At 39.5% G+C, this 24,508-nt stretch overlaps 1 protein-coding gene across 1 annotated transcript in view; it reads left to right on the top strand.

Moving 5' to 3' along the window:
- The first annotated feature begins 6,655 nt into the window (after window positions 1–6,655).
- The window catches only part of LOC149247082 (transcription initiation factor TFIID subunit 10-like), a 44,525-nt gene continuing 26,672 nt past the window's right edge, over window positions 6,656–24,508 (top strand). The window contains exons 1-2 of the mRNA XM_089455821.1: window positions 6,656–6,969; window positions 7,068–7,132. Coding sequence (XP_089311947.1) covers window positions 6,895–6,969; window positions 7,068–7,132 — 140 coding nt within the window. The 5' untranslated portion in view covers window positions 6,656–6,894. The remainder of the gene's footprint in view (window positions 6,970–7,067; window positions 7,133–24,508) is intronic.

Genomic DNA, 24,508 nt, shown 5'->3' with positions numbered 1-24,508 from the left:
CGCCCTTTGAACGTGAGAATGAACAACCTACAACCAACATCCTCACAATGGATGTTGTGCTTTGTGCAAAAATTTAAAAATGTGCAATGTGCTTGAATAAGGTTGTTTCACCCTCACCATTGAATTTCAAATTGGACAAGTCATTAATAATTCTCGCCAACACTTTCATATTTGTGTGTCTAGAAAAACATGTCGGTTTTATGATTTGGGGGGAAGTCCTAAAATGAGTGTAGAAATTCAAAATAGACTTCAAGGGCTCATCTTGTCATCTGACCCTCCTTCTAGCGCCATACATGTTGAAAGTGCTAGACCCGCCAACATTCAAGGGATCTCCTCGATATGAAGTCTCAACTAGACCTCACATTGATTGGGGTAGGAGTCCTAGAAGTGGGTGGTAATATTATGCCTTGGCTGCGAAAACACGCAGAGTGAAGTATGGTAATTTTAGGTGAGAGTAAGTGTGTGACCCTACGGAAATCAAGTGCGATGCATGAAGGTTCCAACATATGAAGGGAAAAGGAAGTTCGCCCCTCGGAAGCCTGTAACAGTATGCAGCTTGAAAGAAACAGACGAGCGTAATGAAATCACAAGCTAAGATGCGAAATAGTCCACAAGTTAAAGTGATGAATTAATACAATAACACACATTCAACAAGATTCATACAAATGTAAATGAAATAGTTCATAAGCATAAACATAAGTTAAATAACATACATTGCAAATACAACAAGAATAGTCCTACTATATTCACAATGCATGAAAGTGTGTCAGCTCTGATTTTATTATAAGTAAAAGTTTCATTCATACATACATCATTGAGAAACCACTAGCCCCAATAGTGGAACATTAAAGTCAAGAACACCTGCTCCTCCAAAGAAGTATACTCGCTCTGTGCAACGGAGAAGCCAAGGATCTTCACAATACTCCCAAGCTCCTTCTAAGCCTAATCCTATCCCATAGCTTATCTCCCAAAAGCCCTTTACATGAGTTATGAGGTTCTATTTATAACAAGAGGGGGTGACTCTTCAACTCCCCTTTATGACCTTTGGACTACCCTCATGAGTCTTCAACTTCTTTACAAAATAACTCATTACATTACATAATGACCCTTCATATTCCAATATTTACATTTGGAATTTCACTTACAACATAATTACAAATAATATTACATTTTACACCTGTACCCATATAAGACAAAATATGGTAGAGACAACTTGACAGACCAACATGACAAAATACTATGATGCTTGAGTTTGGGGAAACTCTATCTCAACAACTTCCACTTGATGCTTTTTGGTCAAATATTGGTGTCAAGTTCGGCACTATGCGACAACATCCCCAAATTGTGTAATGGTGTTTAGCTGGAAGCAGACTCTTGCCTCCATGGCATCTGGGTACAATGATTTGAAACTAGTTTCAACCTCCTTCTAAAGCATGAGCAACATTGTTCTAATTTGGATAGGACCACATATGTAGTTCTACATGTTCTGTCTGTTCAACTCCAAATCTTCCTTGGTGCCCATCTGTCTCAGCTGTTCCAAGTACTCTTTGATTCACTACCTAACTCGGTTCCTGGGTTTAGCTTCAGTGAGCGAACCAACTGATGGGATATTGTGTGCATTCACTAAGACATCCAAACTGTTGTATAACCATACATATGAGGCCTGAATACTACCAATGAAAGAGGCAAGCTTCCTATTGTTCTGAATCAACATTCGAACCTTCTCTTTCTCCAGTTGTGCCTGTGGCTTCATTTTCTTTCCCAAGTTAAGCGGTGCCCCTTTGTATCACATTGTCCATTCATGCATAGATGTGGTGACAACTTGTATATTCTTGATAGTTTTGACAAAGTCTTTGCTTTGCTACTGTAAGCCATGCAAGCAGACAACTACCTTATGTATGGTAATGAGCTCCTCATAGAGGTCCCACATGGTCTCTCCAAGTGTTGATAATTCAACAATTATCATTGTTTTCATATTCTTCAAGTGGACCCGTGTGGAAACTACATTCTGTATCGCTGCATGGAGTTGTTCTGCCTCTTGCCTAGCAGCCTATAAATCCTGTGCCAATTGCTTATTCTCAACCATCAAATATTGAGTGTTTGATCTTGCTGCACATGCGAAGGCCAAGTTGGCTTTGACAATGGAATTTGGATTCTTCTTGGTGTCCGCCACTATGACCTTTTCTTTAATGAATGCAGGTGATGTGAGGCCATCTGAAAAATGCTTTCTTCGTGTTTGCACAATCTTCTTTTTCATCATACGACAGATTGTACAAGCCCATTACTAGATCATCATCAAGAGGAACAATTTCCCCTTCCTCGGTTGGAGCTAACTCTACTGCTGGAGGTGGTGGATACTAAAGTAAGACTTATGGTGTGCTTGGCATCAGGTTGACATATTCATTCTACGACTTCAGTTCTACCTCCATGTCATTGATCTCAATTAGTTCTTCAATCTGTTGATCAAGCTCCTTGTCCTGCATTTGTTTGCTCTTCTCCTCTGTTGTTGGTCAGTTCTATTCTTGCTCTTCAGCTTGCTTCTGCATTGTTTCTACTGCTATTGCGCATTGCCTTTCTTCTTCTTCCTGCTTCTTCTTCTCTTCCTCCATTCTACTCCGTTGTGCTTCTCTCTTCCTTTGTTCTGATTTTTGCAACCTCTATTTCCTCTTTGCCTCACTTACTAAATTCGCTTTCATAACAACAGGATCCGCTTTAATCTTGCAGTTTCTGGACTGTAAGCTGATGACATCTACACATGGGATGGCTAGATACCTACATTCAATCTTCTGTAATCCCGATTGCTAAACACTGATGTAAACATGTCGGTCCTCTAGATCTTCTTTGAATCTCCTTGCTGCAAATCTTCTTTAACCTTGTGGCAAGTTAGATTTGAATCCTTTTCTACAAACAATTGAGTGTTCGCATACACAGGCAAGTCCACTGGAATTTGCTCAACTGCTTTCGCAGTGCTGCTCTCAGTGGTATCTTTTGAAGCAGCTCTCTTGGGTGCCATGGTAGCAATTACTACTGGTGAGAAGTGCTCAACAACTGTGGTGCTTGTGGGACAGAAAATGAACTCATGGCAATCAAACATTAGCTTTTTCAAATCTAACTTCAAAGCATGAACAAGCAGCAAATCGGGTAACTACTGAGAGTGATTGCACAATTTCCATGAACAGGTGAGGGGGACTGGCTGTGGGCACTGCGCATTATGCAGTTCCAATAGCCAAGGGTGTAGCTTGAGGCTTGAGACTGCACAATGCGCAATTCAGTGTAGGCAGAGATTGGGAGAGGTTTCACATTGTGTAGTTTAGCCTAGGCAGACACTGGGAGAGGTTGCACATTGCGAAGTCTTAGTGTTTGAGCGTAGTAGACTGAGCTCTGGCATTGCACAGTGCTCAGTTGGGCCAGCCTGTACTACGCATTGCATAGTATTAGAGGCCAAGCTCTCAACTTAAGCCTTAGGATTGCGAAGTACCTAGCTGGGCAAGGTGAAAAATTGCCAAGGTAAGTGCAGATATTCCCTATGAAGGTGTGGGAAACAAGAAAATCTAAGTGATTATGTGAGATTGAGTGTGGATCTGACTAAGTATAGATGAATCAATGTGAATCAAGTGCAGAACTGAACAAATGGAAGGAAAATCAAGTATATGAGGAGAGTCGACATAATGGCGGCCATGGGTGCAAAAATAAGAAAACAATGTGACACTTCTAAAAAACAAATGACAAATTAGAACAACACTTTCATAGGCTAAAATAAGTTTAAACGCCGACAACCATGAAGAGAAACAAGCAACACAACACTTAGACAAGTGAAACGACCAAAAGCGATAGGAAAAGCGGCAAAAGGTGATAAAATCAAAACTCACCCGGAAAAACAATGACAACTCCACTGAAGGTTCCTTGATCTCCTTTGGAATCCTAGAGCTCCAAGATCGAATGCAAAAATGAGCTCTAGAGGCGTCGATTAACTAGATTTAAGCAAATTAAATTTTATGACGCGCATGCCTAAAATCAAGGAAAAAGTGACACTTGGCAGAAACTTCTAAAAATAGCGATGTGCCAGCTTCAAGTAACTAATAATAAATCCTTATTTTCTAGGGATGTTTTTCTCTTTTAGATTTTTATTTTTTTATTTTTTGGAAAACTTTTCATGCACACTACCGGGAAAGATTGTACAATTCTGGGGAACTTGGCAACTTTCCGGCTCAGTGCACTGCGCAGTTTCTGAGCTCAGTGAGGGATTGCACTATTTATGGGTTGCCTTCCATGACTAAACAATTTTTGAGCTCAAGGCTAACTGCCAGTTTGAACTGTGTAATTCCAATCATCAAGGTTGACTGCCCTAAAATATTGCACAGTTTCTGGAGGCAAGCCCAGAATTGCTGTGAGACCAAGTCAGGAGGTTAGCTTTTGACTGAGAAAGATCAGCTAAGTGTAAAACAAGCAAACACAAGCACAAATGAAAATGATAAGTCTCAGTAAAATCACGAGTACTTGAAATTAGTATAAGATAAGCTCATGTGGATATGAAAGGAGGCTCTAAAATCGAAGCATATGCAAAATTTTGGAGAGTGGTTTTAGCTGCTACAACACTGGTGACACATTGGTAGAACTCCAGCTCTTTGTATGGATCTTGTCTCATGCAAAACAAGTCTAACTCTTCCGGAAGTATTATTCAGTTCATTGATTGTCGCAGCTTCTTCACTTAACTTGAGTTAAAGATATAGTCCCTACCATTCTCTTCATCGGAAACACACATGCCAAGCCAAGTCAGACTCGGTTGTTTCGATTGGGAATGACAAGTATATAAATGCAATAGTAAAAGAAATTTTCATAGTCTTAGTTTTCATCTCTAGTGTTTCTCTACTCAGTTCAGTGCTTGGGGTCACGAGATCTGAGCCACAATTCCAAGCCAGCCTCTAGACCCTTGCCCAGAACTTCTTGAGACTTCTCAGAATGATAAATAACATAAGGACGATGCTAAACATAAAAAACTTAAACAAGAAATTGACCTAACTAAGCCTAACCATGAAAACCATTTTTTCAAACATATGGCGAACATGTAAGCTACAAGTCATGAATGCATATCTGATCACAAGAGACTGAAACATATCTAAGAATCACTAAGAAGGTCTAATGCCCTCCCATAATAGTCACATTAGCATTTGTTAGTCCATTCATTCATCAACCATTCATGCATCCATGAAAACATATCAAGAGCCATAACTAATATACATCACATAACCAATGAATAACCAACATAGAAACCATGGCAACTCATCCATAATATTGCCAACATAATCACTAAAAATATACATGAATCACAATAAAAGAATAACTCTTATTAGCATATGAAAATACCAACCAAGTCAAGGACTTCCATGTACCACCAGACCATAGATTGGGTTGAACTAAATCTCTCTTTCAGTCAATCACCATCGCACCATATTCCAAGCATGAAAGTGGGATATCATGGAGTAAACCAAAACAAAACCAAACCAGGGTTTCTAGAGGCCAAACCACCTCAACCCTCAACCATAATGATTCCACCTCCACGGTCGTACATCACTAACACAAACCAGATTGGTCTCTACCTGAGCTGTCTAGGGCTCCAGGAATTAGTAACTCAATCCACAACCTCTCAAGGCTCTAGATCATATGTCTAACCTGGCTACATGAACTAGTAACTCAACCCACCAAGGGTTCAAGAGCATTTGTCCCAACCTAGGCTCTAGGACTAATAACTTAACCCAAGTTGTTCCATGGCTTCCAGAGCATTTGTTCCAACCCACAACCATAAGGAATTATGAGCACCAACTAGAAAACAATCAAGTGGAAAAAACCCACAACACCATGGCTATCCAGGAAATGGCAAGGCAAGGCTAAAACCACTGTCAATCCAGACAAATCTCTATGCCAATGACAACACATAACCATAAATTCACATGCATATACCATGCATCCATAAATCAACAAGGAAATCATGCATGCAACATGTTACCTACAAACCAACCCTGTTGTAGTTGTTGATCCACCTATTCCCTTGCACTTTCCTGCTTTCCTTTTGCCTTGTTTCTCCAATCCAAGTGAAAACTAGATTGCTCCAAGCATGCTCCAAGAATGCTATAAGTGTGCAAGGGTGTGAGAGAATGAGAGAATAGAGGACAACTCCACCCAAAAACTGTTAAAAGGCTAGAAACTGATCCTCATAATCCTTTTTTTATCATTAATGTCTCTATTTTCTTTTCTTTCCTTCAATTTCCCTCTCATGAAAATCAATGTTTCTTCACCTTCTTTTTCTCCTATTATCTTTTATTTCATAAATAAAATGTCAGTTATTGTCATTTTGCCTTTGCCAATTTCCATAGCCATTAATTAATCACTAGTGATACCCATCACTATGTTTTACCCAACATTAGAATATGTGTCCCATGACCTTAGTCTTATTTTTATTATAAAAAAATCATTTCCACATTTGAAAAAACGTTCGTGATTGTTGAAATCCCAAGGTTGAAGTTGAGAGCCCATGCCCCAACATTTTTTAATGGCAAATCTAACCTTTGACACTAACATACATCCAAGGGTTGTCTTTGCAAATCAATGAAAGCGGCTTTTCCATGGTCTACTTATTGACTTGGGTAACAAAAACCGTGCGCACAACCATAAGTTGGCTTCAATGCACGGTATGGGTATTTTGATCGGTTAAAGGGAAAATGGTATGAGCTAAAGAAGAGGGGGATTGACGAGAGGGAAAGAAGGTAGAAAGAGAGCCGGCAGGGCAGTTTGCCATGCGTGACGTGGATTGATTTTGAAAAACCTGAAGGAACTCTGTTATAGGGCTCTGTATTCAATATCTTCCTGTAGGTCCTCTGCGAGCAACGGGAGGGAAACATGGCAGAGTCAAAGCAGGACGACGATGCAGTGCTTATCGAATTCTTGTCTTCTTTGATGGATTACACTCCCACCGTACTGCTCGTCTTTCCCAATTACGTTTACCACATGCTCATCTCTTTTAAATTTATAATGGAATCAAATAACGAGTTTCATCTTTTTTTTAATCGCAGATCCCAGATGAGTTAGCAGAATACTACCTCAGCAAGAGTGGCTTTCAATGCCCCGACGTAAGAATGTAATAATCTTTTCCTTCCACTTTCTGTTCAAATTTTGATTTACGATTGAGTCCTTGAGATTCGAAACTACTGCCTCTAGTTAATAAATTGCAGTCATTAGTATTTCGAATATCAGCTGATAACAAAACCCTTGTTTATTTTTTTCAATGGAAAGAAGTTTATGTGACACTTTTCTATACTCATACTCTAATTGGCGTCCAATTTGTCAAACCTTTGCTTTAAGCGGATTATTGTCCACAATAATGGCTACAGGCACGCCTGGTCCAAAGATAAAATAGTTCGGTCAAAATGACGAAAATTACCAATGGCATGTTTGCTCAGTGGTGAAGACAATGATTGCCAAGTCATTCACCAAGGTTCAATTCTCCCAGAGGTGATAATAATCAGTTGGGCTAGGAGCAAGTGTGGGGATAATGTCAACATAAGAATTCCCTATCACGGCAGCTCAGCAGAAGGAAAGTGCTTTTGATTAGTAGTTGGTCCTTAGGCCCGTATCGCTGGTGAAGACAGCTAAATTCTTGTGGTGCCTGCCATGTTCAAGGCAATTGTAATTCATATGGGATTTAAAGAAAGCACTTTCAGAATAAGAGAAATTCAGGAAAACGTTACAAAGATTCATGGACCAATGAGCAAGAGAGGAAAATTTCGCAATGGTTTATAACTTCACGGAGCAGTGAGCTTAGAACTTTGTAAAAGCCAGACGACTTCTACCAACTGGGCGTAGGTGGATTGGTGATGTATATTAGTGACTAGTGAGGTATATGGAGCGTTTATCCGTTCATCAAATTCCATTGTCACAGTTGTTTTTCTCACCTGTATCTAGGGCAATTGTAATGCATCTCAGAAGCATATTACTGTCTAAATGTGCACACATCAGCGAGAGAAATTTTTTTTTTTTTCTTGGAGCAATGAACTTAGAACCTCGATAAAAGATAGATGGCTTCTGCCGAGGGGCATTGGTTCACATGTGAGGTCTATGAGTGTTGAACCGTCCACTATTGTTTCATTCTCATCATGGTATGTTGCAATTGCATGGTAAAAATTTCAAAAAAGATAAAGTCGGGTCCATGTGACTAAAAGTAGTAGAAGGGATACTGGCATTAGTGAGTGCCTAAAGCATCACACGAAGAAAAAATTAGACTTATGAAAGAACAAATAACGAAATGACAAATAGAGAGGTAAACCATAAAGAATGAAGTAGAGAAACCCTAAAAATGAAGTAGATATTAATCCCGTGCAAGTGAAACGATGATGGCACCTTGGGAAAAATGACCCATTTCCAAATTCCAGAGTCAAGGATATGGTCGAAGGGCCCATTTTGGTATAACTGCTGATTGCCTACTTCCTAGTTTCCTTTGTTCATTAAGAGGGCAGTTAATGAAGGGTTATCTTCTTTTTTGTGTCTCTTATGGAGATGCACCTCAGTTTTAAGTGTTCCCCATAGTAAGAGATCAGAGGATGCTATCGCTGCTTCTATAGGGGCTCAGGGCGCTCCCTTTCAACTTTATTTTAGTACTAGGACCAGAGATTCTTAGCCGTGTTGAAGAAGTCTCATACAGTTCCTCAAGAGATGGTAGCTATACCTAGGAGTAAGCATTTGAAAAATACCCTCAATATCAAGTAAGATCATCATCTTAGGTAAAATAATCGTAAGAGTATCATAGTGGGCCCTATTTATAATGTGAAAGGCAGTAAAGTACTTCACGCAAGCATTATCTTCAAATTTCTTCCTGGCTAATGATTTGTAAACAAGTTACTATGCATAGATATGGTAGGGTTACCAAAAGGCCTTATATGGGAGGAACTATTCCTAGGTTGACCTATCAATCAGTAGGTGCAATTGGTCACTAATATGGTAGGGATTTACTTCATGGAGGATGGCACAATCTTTGTACCAACTATGAAATTCCATCATCCTTGAGCATTATAATGTGAAGAGGGCACAATTGTGGGACTTGAGTCACCCCTCAACTCAACCTATTTTTACCACCCCTCTTGTGTGCCTTTTTCTTCATTGATTTTCTTTTTCTTGTATAGCTTCAGTTGGAACATTTCATTTATGCATCATTAACCCTTTAAAGATGGAGTGGTTTAGTGCTCATCGAGTTTGGGATATTTATAGTTCATTTCATTTTGATAGCTCGTGTGTTAGCCAGGAATGGGGTGAGGGCTAAAGAGGGGGGTAGAGCTCAGGCTATCCTTTGGTACTTTTACTTTATTGTAGTAATATTACACATTGTTCCCTGTTCTAAATTGTATCGTGTGTTAATCTTTGTTGTTGTGTGCAACTTTTCCAATCTATATGTTGGATTTGGGTTGCAAGTCATTGAGTTGATGTAATAACATTCTTTGTCACTCCATTACTAACATTGTTGATGGTTTTGGTGTCATGCCTTGGGGGCTATCTTTGGTTTGTGGTTGTTATTGATGTGATGTTATTGGCTATCTTGTTATAGTTGCATATCCCTATATTGGGATTATTGTTGTAAAATCTAGTAGGACCCGTGCAGGGTTGTTGATTTTTAAGAAGTCTTTTCTACTAATAACTTCTTTTGATGAATTAATTTGATCTTATTGCACATTCTTAAACATGCCTTCATCATTAAATAAATTATACAAAAGACATCATCAAAACGATAATAGTAGGACCATGAAGAAGCAACCAAAACAAAGAACACAAGATATTACCTTGGGAAAACCCACCATGGGGAAAAACCTAGCCAACCTTTTCCTTAGAGAATCAATGCAACAAGAGATACATCAAAGTCAACTGGTCAACTAGATGACCAACCTCCAAAGACTAAGTCAACCCTCCACCATTATGTCCAAAGAAGGTCGGCAACAAAGTTAAGAGCCTGTCCTCTAAGTTCGCTCTAGAACTTGTACTCTTGTAGTAATATACATCAGAGCTACGTCCTCCATTTCAGCTCCCAAAAGCACATAGAGGTTTATCACAAAAGATAAGGTCACAAGAGAGTTGAAGTGCAACCTCTTGTTACTGCCTCAGAACTCAGATTGTTTCACATAATTTGTGCCTTAGGTCTGCGCATGAAATCACTGAACTTTCGCACTTCTCCATAGAGAGATATGCCTGAAATTTTTGCATTGCTCCACAGAGTGATGAGCCTCATAATTTGCGTAGTGTTCCATAGATAAGTACCCTCAGACCTCAGATTCGCATTGTTATAGCCTCAGATTCACATTCAACAGAGAGAATTCGAGCCTCAATACGTGCATGAGAAGCCACAAAACATATGCCTCAGGAACCTGGATTCTTGGCCCTTTACTTCTGAAATTAGCCTCAGGGTCTTGATCCCCTTTGCCTCAGACACAAACCACAGATGTGAGCCAGAGAAATTCACATATGCGAGGCACAAAAAACCAATGATGCGAGCCACAAGAAAACCAATCTGCAACCTCAGAGATATACCATATGCTGCCTCAAATTAAATTCAAATTATGTGATTGAGGGAGACGAATAGGCTCTATTTATAGTTGTTGGTCCATGCGAAGGGGCACATCTGTTGGGTAGACTGACTTGACATTTTGAGGGCCGACTTGTTCTTTATGGAGGTAAAATTCAAATTCAAGAATTTCATTTTTCCTGCTCTTTGATGAGCTTTTCTTTTGGATACAAAATAAATCTTTTTCTTGCAAGCATGAAGAACATGCTTCATATAAATTTTCTTTTGCAAATATAATTCACATTTCAATATTACAAATATAAAATAATATTATGAAGACTAACCATAGCTACAAAATTCAACAAGGGCCTCACTAGGTGAGGGGCTAGACCTTATGGCAACAATGAGGAAGGGTTGCCACCATCACCCCTACAACCTTCCTCTTGCTTTTTAGTGGGATTTCAACCACAAGGGAGGCTTCCCTAAATCATCTATAAGATATTCCAATACTAGGGTTTATGGTGACTTGTTTTTCAAAGTACAAGGATGGATAAAGGGCTTGGCAAGGCCAAAGATGACCGAGATGTTCAAAGTTAGGGTTCAAACACTCTAGGGTTAGACCTATAAGATGGTTGCTATAAGTTAGGGTTTGAATAATCTTCAATATTGGGGCATGCAATAACATATAGTAGTCTAAGAAAAACCCTACAAATGATCTTCAACAATAAAGGAGCAAGGTTTCCAATAGAGATTGGGGTTGAACTCAAGCAATTAGGTTTAGGGTTGTTAGATGTGTATAAACAACAAGAAAAGAGGTGACGCTAGCCCTTCTAGCGCATGCAAGGCAATCTACAATGCTATATGTTGCTTGTGTATGGCGTATATAGATTATCCTACAATTTAGAGCCACCTTCAAGCAACAAAACATCTTTTTTACACACAAATCTACCTCTAAACCCTAGTGGCTACGCTAGCCATCTAGGAGAGAGAAAATTAGAAGGGTTTTGTTTAGTTTGGAGGTGATCAACACACTTGTAGACCAACGTCTTATCCTTCAAGGGCTAATGGAGTCTTAATGGAACAAAATTCTAAGGAAGGACAATGGAGTAAGGGGGATGCTCTAGGGCTTCCACTTCTAAAACCCTAGTTATTATTCGTGCGAGGGGAAAAATTAAATTATAATGTCTACACATTAAGAGTTTCCATATAGGCTTTGTAGAAGACAATTTTACTGATAGTTATGAAGCAAAGCTTCAACAAAGATGAAACCCCACTTTAAACATGAAAGCATGCAAAATATCAATCACATGCAATAAAACTTACAAAATCTTCCACAATAGTACTTCCTTCAATCCTAGAATAATGTCTCCATGCAAATGTCTCATTCAAGGGCAAGTCGCATCCAAAAAAGATCACTTTATGCCCAAGTAGTGAAAGATAAGCTAGTTCACACTCTCTTTTGGATAGGCTGAATTCAATGTGTGTAATGATGAAAAGAGAAGTGAGGGGAAGGCTTTATTTATATGAGTCTTCTCCAACTGACTTCATAAATAAAATAACTAGGAAGTCCTTTTAACAAGTTCACTTTAAGTGTCACACAAGAAAGAGGTCACAATCCAACTTCACAGGTCAAAAACTCAACAAATATGCCATAAAAGCTCACGTGTGGGAATGAATGCTTCGAAAGTATAACACCACTCTCCAGATGAGCACAATAAACCACCAAAAGGTGAGATGAGGGATAATGAGTGGTCCATAATACATCTTACCGAAATGTGTCTATAGGATCATGCGCAAGCCATCCAAGTCACTCCATGCCAACACGTTAGGTTTAAGGTGCCCTATGTCACCCTCAAAAGAGGAAAAGGGGTGACATGGCACTAAATAACTCAAGCCTTGGGACTCCAAGGTGATGTACAATCCCGCGTCATCTGAAGGATGACAATCATCATCTAGGCTCTGGAACAAGTGATACCCGTCAAGTAGTGTCATGGCAAGCTTGGGGGTATCTTGGGTCGATGCGGCACATCATCAATATCTCCAACACTCTAAGCATTATGGGCTTAATGTTTTAGCATCTAGGTGACTCTCAGGGTGTCCAACATCATATGAAGTCACCAAAAGGCCCAATGCTTTGGGTAGGCAACGTTGCACCATGAAAGTCAATCTCTCTCTACACTGGATAGTATGGCCTTTGCTACTTTGCTGAGGAGGTGGGGCAATTGCGTTAAGAAGCCTTTGTTGCTGCTATCTGAATCACCTGATAAAATCTCTTAAAGATCAAGTGAAAATCAACCATCATTAGGTAATAAAATATAGATGCATCATAGTGGACCATGCTTAATGTTAGGGGCACAACCAATACTTCACACAAAGATCACCTTCAAATATCTAACTGGACTAAGTCCCATATAAGTGTTCCCTCTCTTATGTTTAATGTTAGGGATGGCTAGATGGATAACCCTATTACGTGTTTCTAGCCCCTGAAAAGACAGATCCTAGGTTAACCCATCGATCCGTAAGTGTAAGTGAATCTGGTGGTAATGGAATGGGCATAACTTTAGGGCAAGGTGCCATAGCCAAGTGACTGGCTGTTGGTGGTCCAACATCTTGAGTGTATAGTTGTAAGGAGGGAGCAATTGTGAAGGCATGAGTTACCCCTTTTCTCGGCACGCTTTTTCCACCCCTCTAGTGCACCTTTTACTTCTTTAGGATAGTGCTTTGATATGGGTGCTCTAAGGAGCCCAAGCTTGCGTTTGCGAGATTTGTCATTTAGTACTTGTTAATGATGAGGCAATTTATCGCTCATCAGGGTTGGGACAATACAAGAGTTCCTTTGTATGGATGGAGTGTCAAGTGCTCTAGGAACCGGTTGATGGCTAATGAGGGGGGTAGAGATCATGGTAGGATTTTGGCCATGCGTAAATTTTTGTTCCAACCAACCTTTGCATTTTATCTTTTTCTTTCATTGGGTATTTCTTCGCTTTTATCTTTCTTTTAGTTGCATCAACCTCTAGGGCAATGTTTTCTAGCCTAGATCCAAGGATGAGGATGAGAGGGTGCCAATCCCCTTGACCAATGACCACTGACCTGAAGAATGGATATGGAATAGAGGGAATGATGGAAAATGGTATGTCTAGAATATTATGAGTACGTTACTTCAATTAGAGGTTCCCTAGTAATGTCCTTCCTATAACCCTACGACCTTAGAGGAGGTCCCATTGTACTAGGATCAAAGACTAACCTCCTAGGTGAAGTGAGGGAACAAGGATACGGTGAAGATTGGTAAATCATTCAGATCGCCCCTTGATTCATATTAGTATGCCCCCATAAAATTAAGCAAAAGCACATGATTACAAAATGGTTAAAGTACTTGTTGATGGATGACCCACCTTGCTTCAAGAAGAAATGCCTTATGGGAGAAGGAAATATGATCGGAGCAAAATGTGGAGGGTCTATGGCATTATGTCACATGCTAATCAATAGGGTTGTTGGCTGGTTGTCCATGGAGGATGTGACAACATCCCATTTCACTTTGGTACTAACACTTGCCAACAATTTTAGTGCTATGCCTTATGGGCTATCTTTGGTTTGTGGTTGTTATCTATGTGATGTTACAAGTTTTCTTGCTACAATGGCATATCCCCATGTTGAGATTTTGTTCCATATTAATACTCCTCTTCTAAATATTTGTTTATGTTGTGAGTAATCCTATATTCATAACTAGTGTGAGATGGAGATGGTTTATGATGCATTAGTTGCACCAAAAGATTTGCCAATTCGGATGCTAGTGTTAGGGTCAAAGTCCCCATGTTGATGTGATAACATCCTCCCTCATTTCAATACCAACATAACTGGTGGTCTCAATGACATGCTTTGTGGTGAGATGTGGTGGTTATCTATGTGATGTTCCAAGCTATCTTTCTAGAGTGGCGTATCCCTAATTTGGGATTTCGTTTCACATGAGCACTCTTCTCAACCAAACATTCTTCTTCATAATTCAGGCTCCAATATTATGAAAGTGAACCTATCATTCTTGCTTATGGCAATTATTTGCTTAGCTATTCAATTGGATGAGCCCTTTTTTAGTATATTTATTTAAATTTGTTTATTTGGAAGTTGATGTTGGACATTGGGTTTAGCGCTTCTCGTGTGTTTTGCGACATGGACTAACCGCCTCTTGTGGTCCTAACTCTGGGGATTGTAGCGAAGACTAATGCCTACGGGTTTTGGTTTAACGATAATCGTGATTCCAACAATTGGTATCAGAGCAGGTCCCTGTACAATCAGTCTAACCGTTGAAGGGAGATCATGGAGTGCACCAAGAATGGAGTTCCTTTGTTCAATGGGCAAAACTATGCACTATGGAGTGGAAGGATGCAAGTATATATACTTGCACAAGGATATGATATTTGGGAAATAGTCAAACAAGGCTATGATGCAAAAACCTCTCTTCCAATAGATGAAAAAGGTAAGAAACTTGTCGAATATGATGCTAAAGCCAAGAATTCCATTATGAGTGGACTCATTCAATATGTCTACGGTAATGTGTTTGGTTGTAAAATAACTAAAGAACTTTGGGGCAAGCTTCAAAACATATATGAAGGAGACTCAAAGGTCAAAGAAGCAAAACTTCATATTTATAGAGCTCAATTTGAACAACTGAAGATGAAAGAAGACGAAAACATTGCAATTTACTTTCAACGAGTGGATGAAGTCACAAATTCCTTGGAAGCACTAGGAGAACCAACGGATTAAAAGGTTATTGTACAAAAGGTCTTGAGATCTCTTCCAGCAAGATTTAATCCTAAAGTTTTCGTCTTAGAAGATAGATCAAACTTAAACAACCTTAGTATGGATGAGCTACACGAGATTCTTACAACTGATGAAATGAGGATTGAACATGAAGATGGTCCATCTAAGCTAGAAGCAACATTCACAACATCCAAGAAGACTAGAGAGGATAAAATTAAACAACCTTAGTATGGACGAGCTACACGAGATCCTTACAGTTGATGAAATGAGGATTGAACATGAAGATGGTCCATCTAAGCTAGAAGCAACATTCACAACATCCAAGAAGACTGGAGAGGTTAAACAGGAATCAAGACCAAGCTCCAGTTGCTGCCAAGAAGAAGAATACTTAGATGAAGAAATTGCTAATTTTGTGAGAAAGATGAAAAGGGGAACAAGTAAGTTCAAAGGTAAACTTCCATTAATATGTTTCAATTGTAGTGAGATTGGTCACTTTGCAGCTAAATGTTCTCGTAAGGACTTTGGTAACAAAGATGAAGCACCTAGGCAAGGGAAGAAGGGTCAAAGAAGATTTAATAAGCAAGGTAAAAGGAAAGGCTTTAAGAAAAGTTTTTTCTCTAAAGAAGGCAACTTATCATCTAAAGAAGAAAGCAACAATGACAAAGAAAATGACACAGGAAGAGTGCTATTCATGGCTAGGGACAACAGGAAGGAAACTCCAGAAGAAGAAGAAGGAGATGAAGAAATGAACAAGATTGAATTTCAAAACGAAATGGTCAGAGTTATAAAGGAGCTTAAGGTTGAAAAAGGAAACATCAAATCCTTGGAAGCCAAACTGAAAGATGTAAAAGAACATGCCAGAAGTCTCAATAAGGAGAATGAAGAATCAAAAGAGATCATCATCAGCCTTAAAGTTGAAGACTCACTCAGAAGAGAACATGAAGAAAGTAACAAAGTGAAGATTTAGAAGCAGAGATAGTCTACCTATGAATGGAAGCACGAAAAGGAAATGTCCAACAAATCTTTGCAAGCAGCTCTAGGGCATTTGATGAGCTCATCAACAATCAAATGCCAAATCAAAATGAAGGACAAAATAAGATTAAAAATGTTGCGGCTCCAAGAAATAATGTTGAAGGATTCAACGACAAAGATCTACAAGAGGCCGTACCTTCTACAAGAAAGAATGAATACAAAAGATCTCCTAGACAAGATAATTCATCCAGGTATGCTAATTTGTTTAATGGTTATTGTTTTTCATGTACTAACTTTGGACATATGGCTAGGGATTGTAAAGCTTATGACAGGTACAATTATCAAGGGCATTATCAAAACCCTAGAAGTAAGGTTGCAGGAATTCGAGACAGATACTTCAATAATTTTGTTAGTCGAAAGCATATTTCTGTCACTCCATCATTCAGAACAAATGTTGAACGCTACAAATGCCATAACTATGGACATATAACACACAATCGCAGGTACAAGAAGGAATCCTTCATGATGGACAACCCTAATATCTGGTACAGGAAAAGAAAACAAATGCAAGAAGACAAAGCAAATGAGAAAGTCTCAACACTAATGCTTTCGGGTTTTGTAAAGGCAAAATATCATGAGGAATCAACAAGTACGTTAGACGATGACAAGATTTAGGATGACCCAACCGAAGAGCTAGTTCATACATTATTTTAAAAATTCAGCACGATATTGCCTTGAATATTGAAGAGGGGGAGTCTATCCAACAATAGTTGCATGACTAAAGAACTATCATTGACAGGTTGACAAGTGGCAGATATGAAGAAGCATTATAGGTAGTTTTAGTGTAGCAGTTTTGGTAGGCAAAGTTGATCCATATTGACAGGTAGAATCACCAGTGGCAATCCATATGAAGGATAACATGACAAGGGGAGATAGATTATTCTAGCAAGAATTGATCAAGGCATTTTGAAGCAGATAAGTAGCTTGAAGGAAGATAAAGGAAAGCATTTTGTTAGGGGGAGCACAAGTAGGTTATAGGTCCACAAAATCAGGAAGATTGTTAGGGAGAGTCACCCTTTGCCATAGATGTCAAAGGGGGAGAGAAATCAAGAGAAGAAGATCGAGGCATGAAGCCAGGGGAAGCAGTGATTGTAGGGGGAGTACATGTGTTGCCACAAATGACAAAGGGGGAGATTGTTGAATGGTTTTGTCATTGATGTCAACATCCATTAATGAACACTCTTAAGATTTGTTTGGATTGCATTAGTTGGAAGCTCCAATGTAGGAATTTACAGGGTAAGTTCCTCAGACAGAACAACGAAGGACACCGCTCACAAACAGATCATAGATAAATACACCAGTATTGTTGACGTGGTTAAAACCCTCAAAGAGGGAAACAATCCACAGCCTGAGCCAACGCGGCCACTTCAGGCAATTTATTAATAAAAGAATGAAAATTTACATAAGCTTCTCTCATGAATGGTTACCCTACAAATGACCCTCCATGCTCTTTAAATAGAGATCATGGACCAATCGGGTGTTAAGCCACGGATCAAGTGTTGGTAATACCGAGGAGAGAATGAACCGTCGGATCACTACATATCGTGACCATCGAATTGTAAGTTACAAAAGTACATAGTAAAGAAACACACTTTACCTAACTCTACACTAGACCAAGTTATACTTAACTATTTCCTATGTGTCGGAATATCCTAACATCCCCCCTTAAGAACAACTTGGGATAGGATTGAAGGATGTACAAATATGACACAATAGAAGGAAGGAGTCATTAGAGCTTATCGCCCCTTAGTGACAACTTCCTGAACTCCAACCATAAATTGAAGTTTAGTAAACTTCGCCTCTGTGAGAGCCTTTTTAAAGATGTCTGCAACTTGATCATCTGTTGAACAATATTGCACTTCAAGAACATGGTCGTGAATGAGCTTTCTGATGAAGTGCATCTGTAGTTCAATGTGTTTGTTGCGTTGATGTTGGACGGGATCTTTGCATAGTTGAATGGCACTTTGATTATCACACCAAAGTGTAGTCGGATGCTGTTGCTGAAAGCCAAACTCTGACAGGATCTGACGAAGCCACAGGGCTTCCTTACTAGCTTCTACGGCACCACGATACTTTGCTTCTGCTGAAGAAAGAGAAATGGCACTTTGTTTCTTGCAAGCCCATGTAATAGGTCCTAAACCAAGAGTGAACACATAACCTGCAGTAGACTTTCGATCATCAGTGTCACCAGCCCAATCAGAATCAGTGAAACCAACCAATAGAGGAGATGCTTCTGCACTGTAATGAATCCCAAACTGAACTATACCTTGAACATAACGAAGTATTCTTTTAGCTGATTTCCAATGACTTTCATGTGGGTTTTGCATAAACCGAGCAATAAGGCCAACAACAAAGGAAAGGTTAGGACGAGTATGGGTCAGATACAAAAGTTTTCCTACAAGTTGATGGTATAAGGTAGCATCAACTTCAGGGGAAGTACAAGTGACTGAAAGTTTGGCTCCAGACTGAAAGGGAGAAGGGGCTGGCTTACAGTCTTCCATGTGAAAATGGTGTAGAAGATCACAGGCGTACTTGGACTGGGAAAGGGAAACACCTTCCTTGGATTGCAAGACTTGAAGACCAAGAAAATAATGCAAGTGTCCTAAGTCTTTCATTTCAAACTTCTTTTTAAGGCTGGACTTCACATGGTTTATAAGGTTGAAATCACTACCAGTAAGGATAAGATCATCAACATAAAGAACAAGAATGATAAGTGACTTGCCCACTTTCTTGGTGTAGACAGTATTGTCAAAATGACACCTAGAAAAGCCAGTTTCTAAAAGAAAGCAATCCATTTTGGCATACCAAGCCGAGGAGCTTGCTTGAGACCATAAAGGGATTTTTTAAGCCGACATACAAGGCTGGAGTTTGTTTGTATAAAGCCAATAGGTTGTTCCATATAGATTTCTTCATGCAAGTCCCCATGCAAGAAGGCAGATTTAACATCCATCTGATGGACTTCCCATTTGAAAGAGGCAGCAAGGGAAAGAATAAGGTGGATAGAGTTCATTTTGGCAACAGGGGAGAAGGTTTCAGTAGAGTCAATGCCTTCAACTTGTGAAAAACACTTAGCAATAAGATGAGCTTTATGTTTATCAACTTTTCCATCTGGTCCATACTTGGTTTTGTAAACCCATTTGCATCTAACAAGTTTTCGTCCCTTTGGTAGAGGAACAAGATCCCATGTATCGTTTGCCAATAATGAACGATATTCTTCATTCATAGCTGCGTCCCAATTTGGATGGCCTGAAGCTTCTGCAAAGGTGTCAGGATCATAATTCGCTGAAGCTTGAGCCAGTGAAGAAGAGGCTCTATTGAACTGTGAACGTGTACGTCGCTGATCTGTAGGAGCACTGATAAGAGCGCCTGCTGCATCCCGAGTAGCATGGACCCATTTTGGACGCTGAGGAGCTGAAGGAGGATCTTGAGAAGGTGGGGGAGGATTGTCATCCTCGCTTTCATCACCTAAAGAAGAAATATTTTCAAAAGTAGAAGAGATAGAGAGAGGTGGCACATCCGCCAAACTAGGCTCGTAGGTTGATATATTTTCAGCAAACTTTACATCTCTTCTAATGATAACATTTTTGGACTTAAGTGGAATAAGTCTATATCCTTTGACATCTTCAGAATATCTAACAAAAATACATTTTTCACTCTTAGGTTCTAAAGCTTTATGTTTCTCATCTGGAATATGGGCCCATGCTTCATTTCCAAAAACATGAAAGTGACTTACATTTGGTTTAATTGAGCTCCATGCTTCTTCTGGAGTGATATTCTTTAAAACCTTAGTAGGAGTGCGATTTATTATGTAATTTGCACAGTTAATTGCTTCTACCCAAAAATTAAGACTAAGTCCTTTAGATTGAAGCATACAATTAGCCATTTCCTTTAAGGTGCGATTTTTCCTTTCAGCTACACCATTTTGTTGTGGAGTATATGGAAAAGTTTGTTGCATTTCAATTCCATTCTCAGTGCAAAAGTTGATGAATTTGTTGTTAACATATTCTCCACCATTATCAGATCTTAGCTTAAGAATTTGATGTCCAGATTGTTTTTCAACAAAGGCCTTAAAGGCCAAGAACATGTTAAATACTTCACTCTTGAGTTTTAAGAAGTATACCCAAGTGCGTCTGGAGAAATCATCAATGAAAGTTAAGAAATACTTGTAGCCAGAGAATGAAGCAACTGGAAGTGGACCACATAAATCACTATGCACCAGCTGTAAAGGGGCTGAGGCGTGCCAAGAGGCACGTTTTTCAAAACTATCCCGATGATGTTTTCCGAGTACACATCCGGAACAAACACCATCTCTGCAAGATACCATTGGAAGACCTGTCACCATATTTTCTTTACATAGATTCTGAAGGGAGCGATAGTTCAAGTGACCAAACTGCTCATGCCAAAGTTTGCTCACTTCATCATCATGAGCAACAAATACCGAGGGAAGATTTGATCATCCAAAGTTGTTAAACTTATACAACCTTGTAGAATCATCAGCAATGCCAGTAGCTAAAATCTGTCTAGGATCTCTTAGGTCCTTAATTACAACATCGTGAGGTGAAAATTCAACGATTTCATCACCAACATATATATTTTTGGTGTTACAATCATTTAAAGAAGAAAACATGGCTTTGTTTTTGGCCATGTTATAAGAAGCTCCAGAATCAATGAGCCACTCATGAGAATTAGAAGAAGAAGATACATTTAGTGCATATCCAGACCGAGATGTTTGACAACCACATGTAGAAAGTGCTATTCCTGAAGATGAAGATGAAGTTGAAGTTGAAGAGTGCTCCAAATGGATGTTATGCTTTTTCATTGCTGCTTCCAAGGCTTCCATCTTCTTAAAGCATTTGGATTCTAAGTGGCCATCTCGATTACAAAAGTGGCAATGTCTATCAATCTTCTTCCCTTTGTTTTTATTTGCCTTATCATTTTGTTGAAATGATTTTTCATTTTGAGGCTGAAATTGCTTAGGACCCTTGTTTGGTTTAGGACCATTCTTTTTAGGATACGGCTTCTTAGGATTCTTTGAATTTGGTTGCTGCTGGGCGGCTAAGACTTTCTTAGAAGAGTTTCCAAGATTAAGAAGACCAAGGTGTAAGAGTTTTTCTTGTTCTCTTATTAAAGAATCACAAAAGGAATCAAAGGAAGGGGACTTGTAGTCTTGTCCTTGAGAAATGAAGGCTTCTCTTGTAGAATGGAAGGTGGAAACAAACACAAAGTAGGCTGGTCCCAACTTAGTAAGAATGTAATAGATAAGGTTGCCATCTTCTTTCTTAACCTTAACACCTTCCAAGAGAAGTCTAAGGGTCTTGAACTTGGACAGAAAATCTTCAATGGAAGAAAAATTATTCAACTCATTTTCGAGTTGATGGGCTCTAAGTTCATTTTTAATTCCAAAAACTTTAGTGATCTGTTTCATTGCTTCATTAGGAGCATCAAGTTCTGTGATATGGAATCTAAGGTCTGGAGAAATAGACATCCCTATCAACCCATGTGCTTGATCTTGCCTATTTTCCCATTTGGCTGCCTTATCTTCATCTTTCGGTTTGGTTTCTTGGCCTGAGGCTATTCTGTAAGGACCTTTACTTCTAGGTAAATCCACAATGTAGGACCACCATTGGAAGTAGTTGGTGCTATCAAGAATAACTTGGCATGGACTTTCCATTTTAACAAAAACTGAAGCTGTAGATGCTGAAAATAAGTGTTCCAATGGAAAGATCTCGAAAAAATAGGTTGATTAAAAAAAACGGCTCTCCAGATGTAATCTAGAAACTGCCCAGCACCTGTTTTTGGACTGCCTATTTGCCAAGGAGGTGTGGGGGCTTCTACTCCAAGATTTTCAGATCTCTATCCCTCAACAAATCTCTGTTCCGGATCTTTTTGCGTCATGGAGTACCTACTACCCCCGAAGTATCCCTCCTAAGTCCTTCTGGCGCAAAGTATGGATAGCGCTTCCCAAATTTGTTTGCTGGCAGCTGTGGTTAGCTCGAAATCAGCAGATTTTCAATGATACGCAGCACTCTCCGACTCAAGTAGCAGCAAAAGCTAAGGCTCTTCTCTTGGAAGCGGCTCAGCAACAGTATTTCAAAGAAGACCCTTTGCTCAGGCCGGAAGAAAAGAGGTGGCTGGCCCTTGAGCCACATCCCCGAAAGTACCTCCTTACACCCCTGAAAGCAAATCTGGAATGGAGAAAAAGAGAGCCAGATGACATCTTTCAAAGCTGGTGGAGGGCCCAAAAACTAACTACCATATTCTTTGATGGGGCGTCCAAAGGGAACCCCGGAGCCGTAGGTGCTGGTGGGATCATCTACTCCTCGGAAGGGTCCTTTAGTGATTCTTTTGCCTGGGGCCTTGGTCTGAAAACAAACAATCAAGCGGAGATTCTTGGGCTGCTCAAAGCTTGCCTTATTGCCAGAGAGAAAGGTGCTAAAGATATCCAAGTCTTCGGAGACTCAGAAATTTTAATCAAAAAACTAATCAAGGAGGATTTTTTCAACAATGCTGGACTCAACAAAATCATGGACAGATTAAAGAGAGTCCTTCTAGGCTTTGATTCGTACAAGTTTTATCACATCCTCAGAAATTCCAACAAGGAAGCAGATCGGATGGCGAATTTAGGTTGCACTCTCATGAAAGGGATCTTAATTGTAAATGGGGAAAGCTTTTTCCAAAATTCGTGAAACTGCCACATTCCAAAGGCAGCAAAAGAAGGATTACAGCCATGTACGCGGGGTCGCTACGGCAAAGACCCACTCTTCTTTTAGCATATAAATAAAATTCATAACCGTTTTAGTTTAAAAAAAAATAAAAAAAATAAAAACACCGGCTCTGAAAACGACTTCCGGATGAAGAAGTTATGGCTTTTTGAAGAAAAGTTGTTGAAGATGGCGATGAAGTGTGGGAATGTGCGGAAATGAATGATAATGTTATATTTAAAAAAATCCGCCCCCTTTCCAAACTTAATCTAATTAGCTCAACAAAAAGAAAGACTTGAACTCAAGACCTCTATTCTCATAAAGTAGCTGTGGACCAAGTGAGCTAGATTTAATAGGTTAGTAATTTTTGGAAAAGAGGAAGGGGTTTTTTTTTTTTTTTAGTCATTCAAGCTTTGGGGTGCATGCTTACTTGAGAAAGCTCTTTTTTGCCTACAAAACAAAAAACAAAAAACCCAACACGGACATACAAAAGAAAAACAAACCTTACGGCTTCAAGTTAGCTTTAGCCGGAAACCAAATATTTTCCTCAATGTTTCTGATTTTCCGAGATCACACTAAGGCAGGGCGGAAAAGAGCATATGCATGAGAAAAATCCTTCGTTTCTGTTTCTGATTTGCCCAGATTGCACAGAGTCGCGGGGCAAAGAGCATACGCAGAAATGAAAGGTATAGATTCGGTAATAAAAAAAACAAAGAGCTAAATAAACCGAAATAAACATAGAGAAAATAACTAAAAACTGCAAATAAACACTGTATACCTTCAGATCTTAAAAATGACGTAGCTAGGGCTATCAGAAACCTTTTCGCGTGAAACGAAAGGGGTTCCTCACTAGAACAGATGCTCCTAACACAATAGAGCAGTCCTCTTGGCCCGAAAGCAGTCAGAAACAATAGATCTAGGAAACGACAGTCGCATGCAGTTCTACCGGCTTCAGATTTGGATCACCAACAGATGCGGTCCTCAACTTGGCTTTGATACCATGTAGGAATTTACAGGGTAAGTTCCTCAGACAGAACACCAAAGGACACCGCTCACAAATAGATCATAGATCAATACACCAGTATTATTGACGTGGTTAAAACCCTCAAAGAGGGAAATAGTCCACAACCTGAGCCAACGCGGCCACTTCAGGCAATTTATTAATAAAAGAATGAAAATTTACATAAGCTTCTCTCATGAATGGTTACCTTACAAATGACCCTCCATGCTCTTTAAATAGAGATCATGGACCAATCGGGTGTTAAGCCATGGATCAAGTGTCGGTAATACTGAGGAGAAAATGAACCGTCGGAACACTACATATCGTGACTGTCAGATTGTAAGTTACAAAAGTACATAGTAAAGAAACACACTTTACCTAACTCTACACTAGACCAAGTTATACTTAACTATTTCCTATGTGTCGGAATATCCTAACATCCAATCGAAGGATGGCTGGAAACCCTCGTAGCCCCGCATTCTT

This window comes from Pinus tabuliformis, chromosome 7 (assembly GCF_031772625.1).
Source record: "Pinus tabuliformis cultivar Carrire ecotype Pingquan chromosome 7, CPIR1, whole genome shotgun sequence".
In the NCBI taxonomy this organism is placed as follows: domain Eukaryota; kingdom Viridiplantae; phylum Streptophyta; class Pinopsida; order Pinales; family Pinaceae; genus Pinus; species Pinus tabuliformis.
This window is presented reverse-complemented; position numbering and strand designations above follow the sequence as displayed.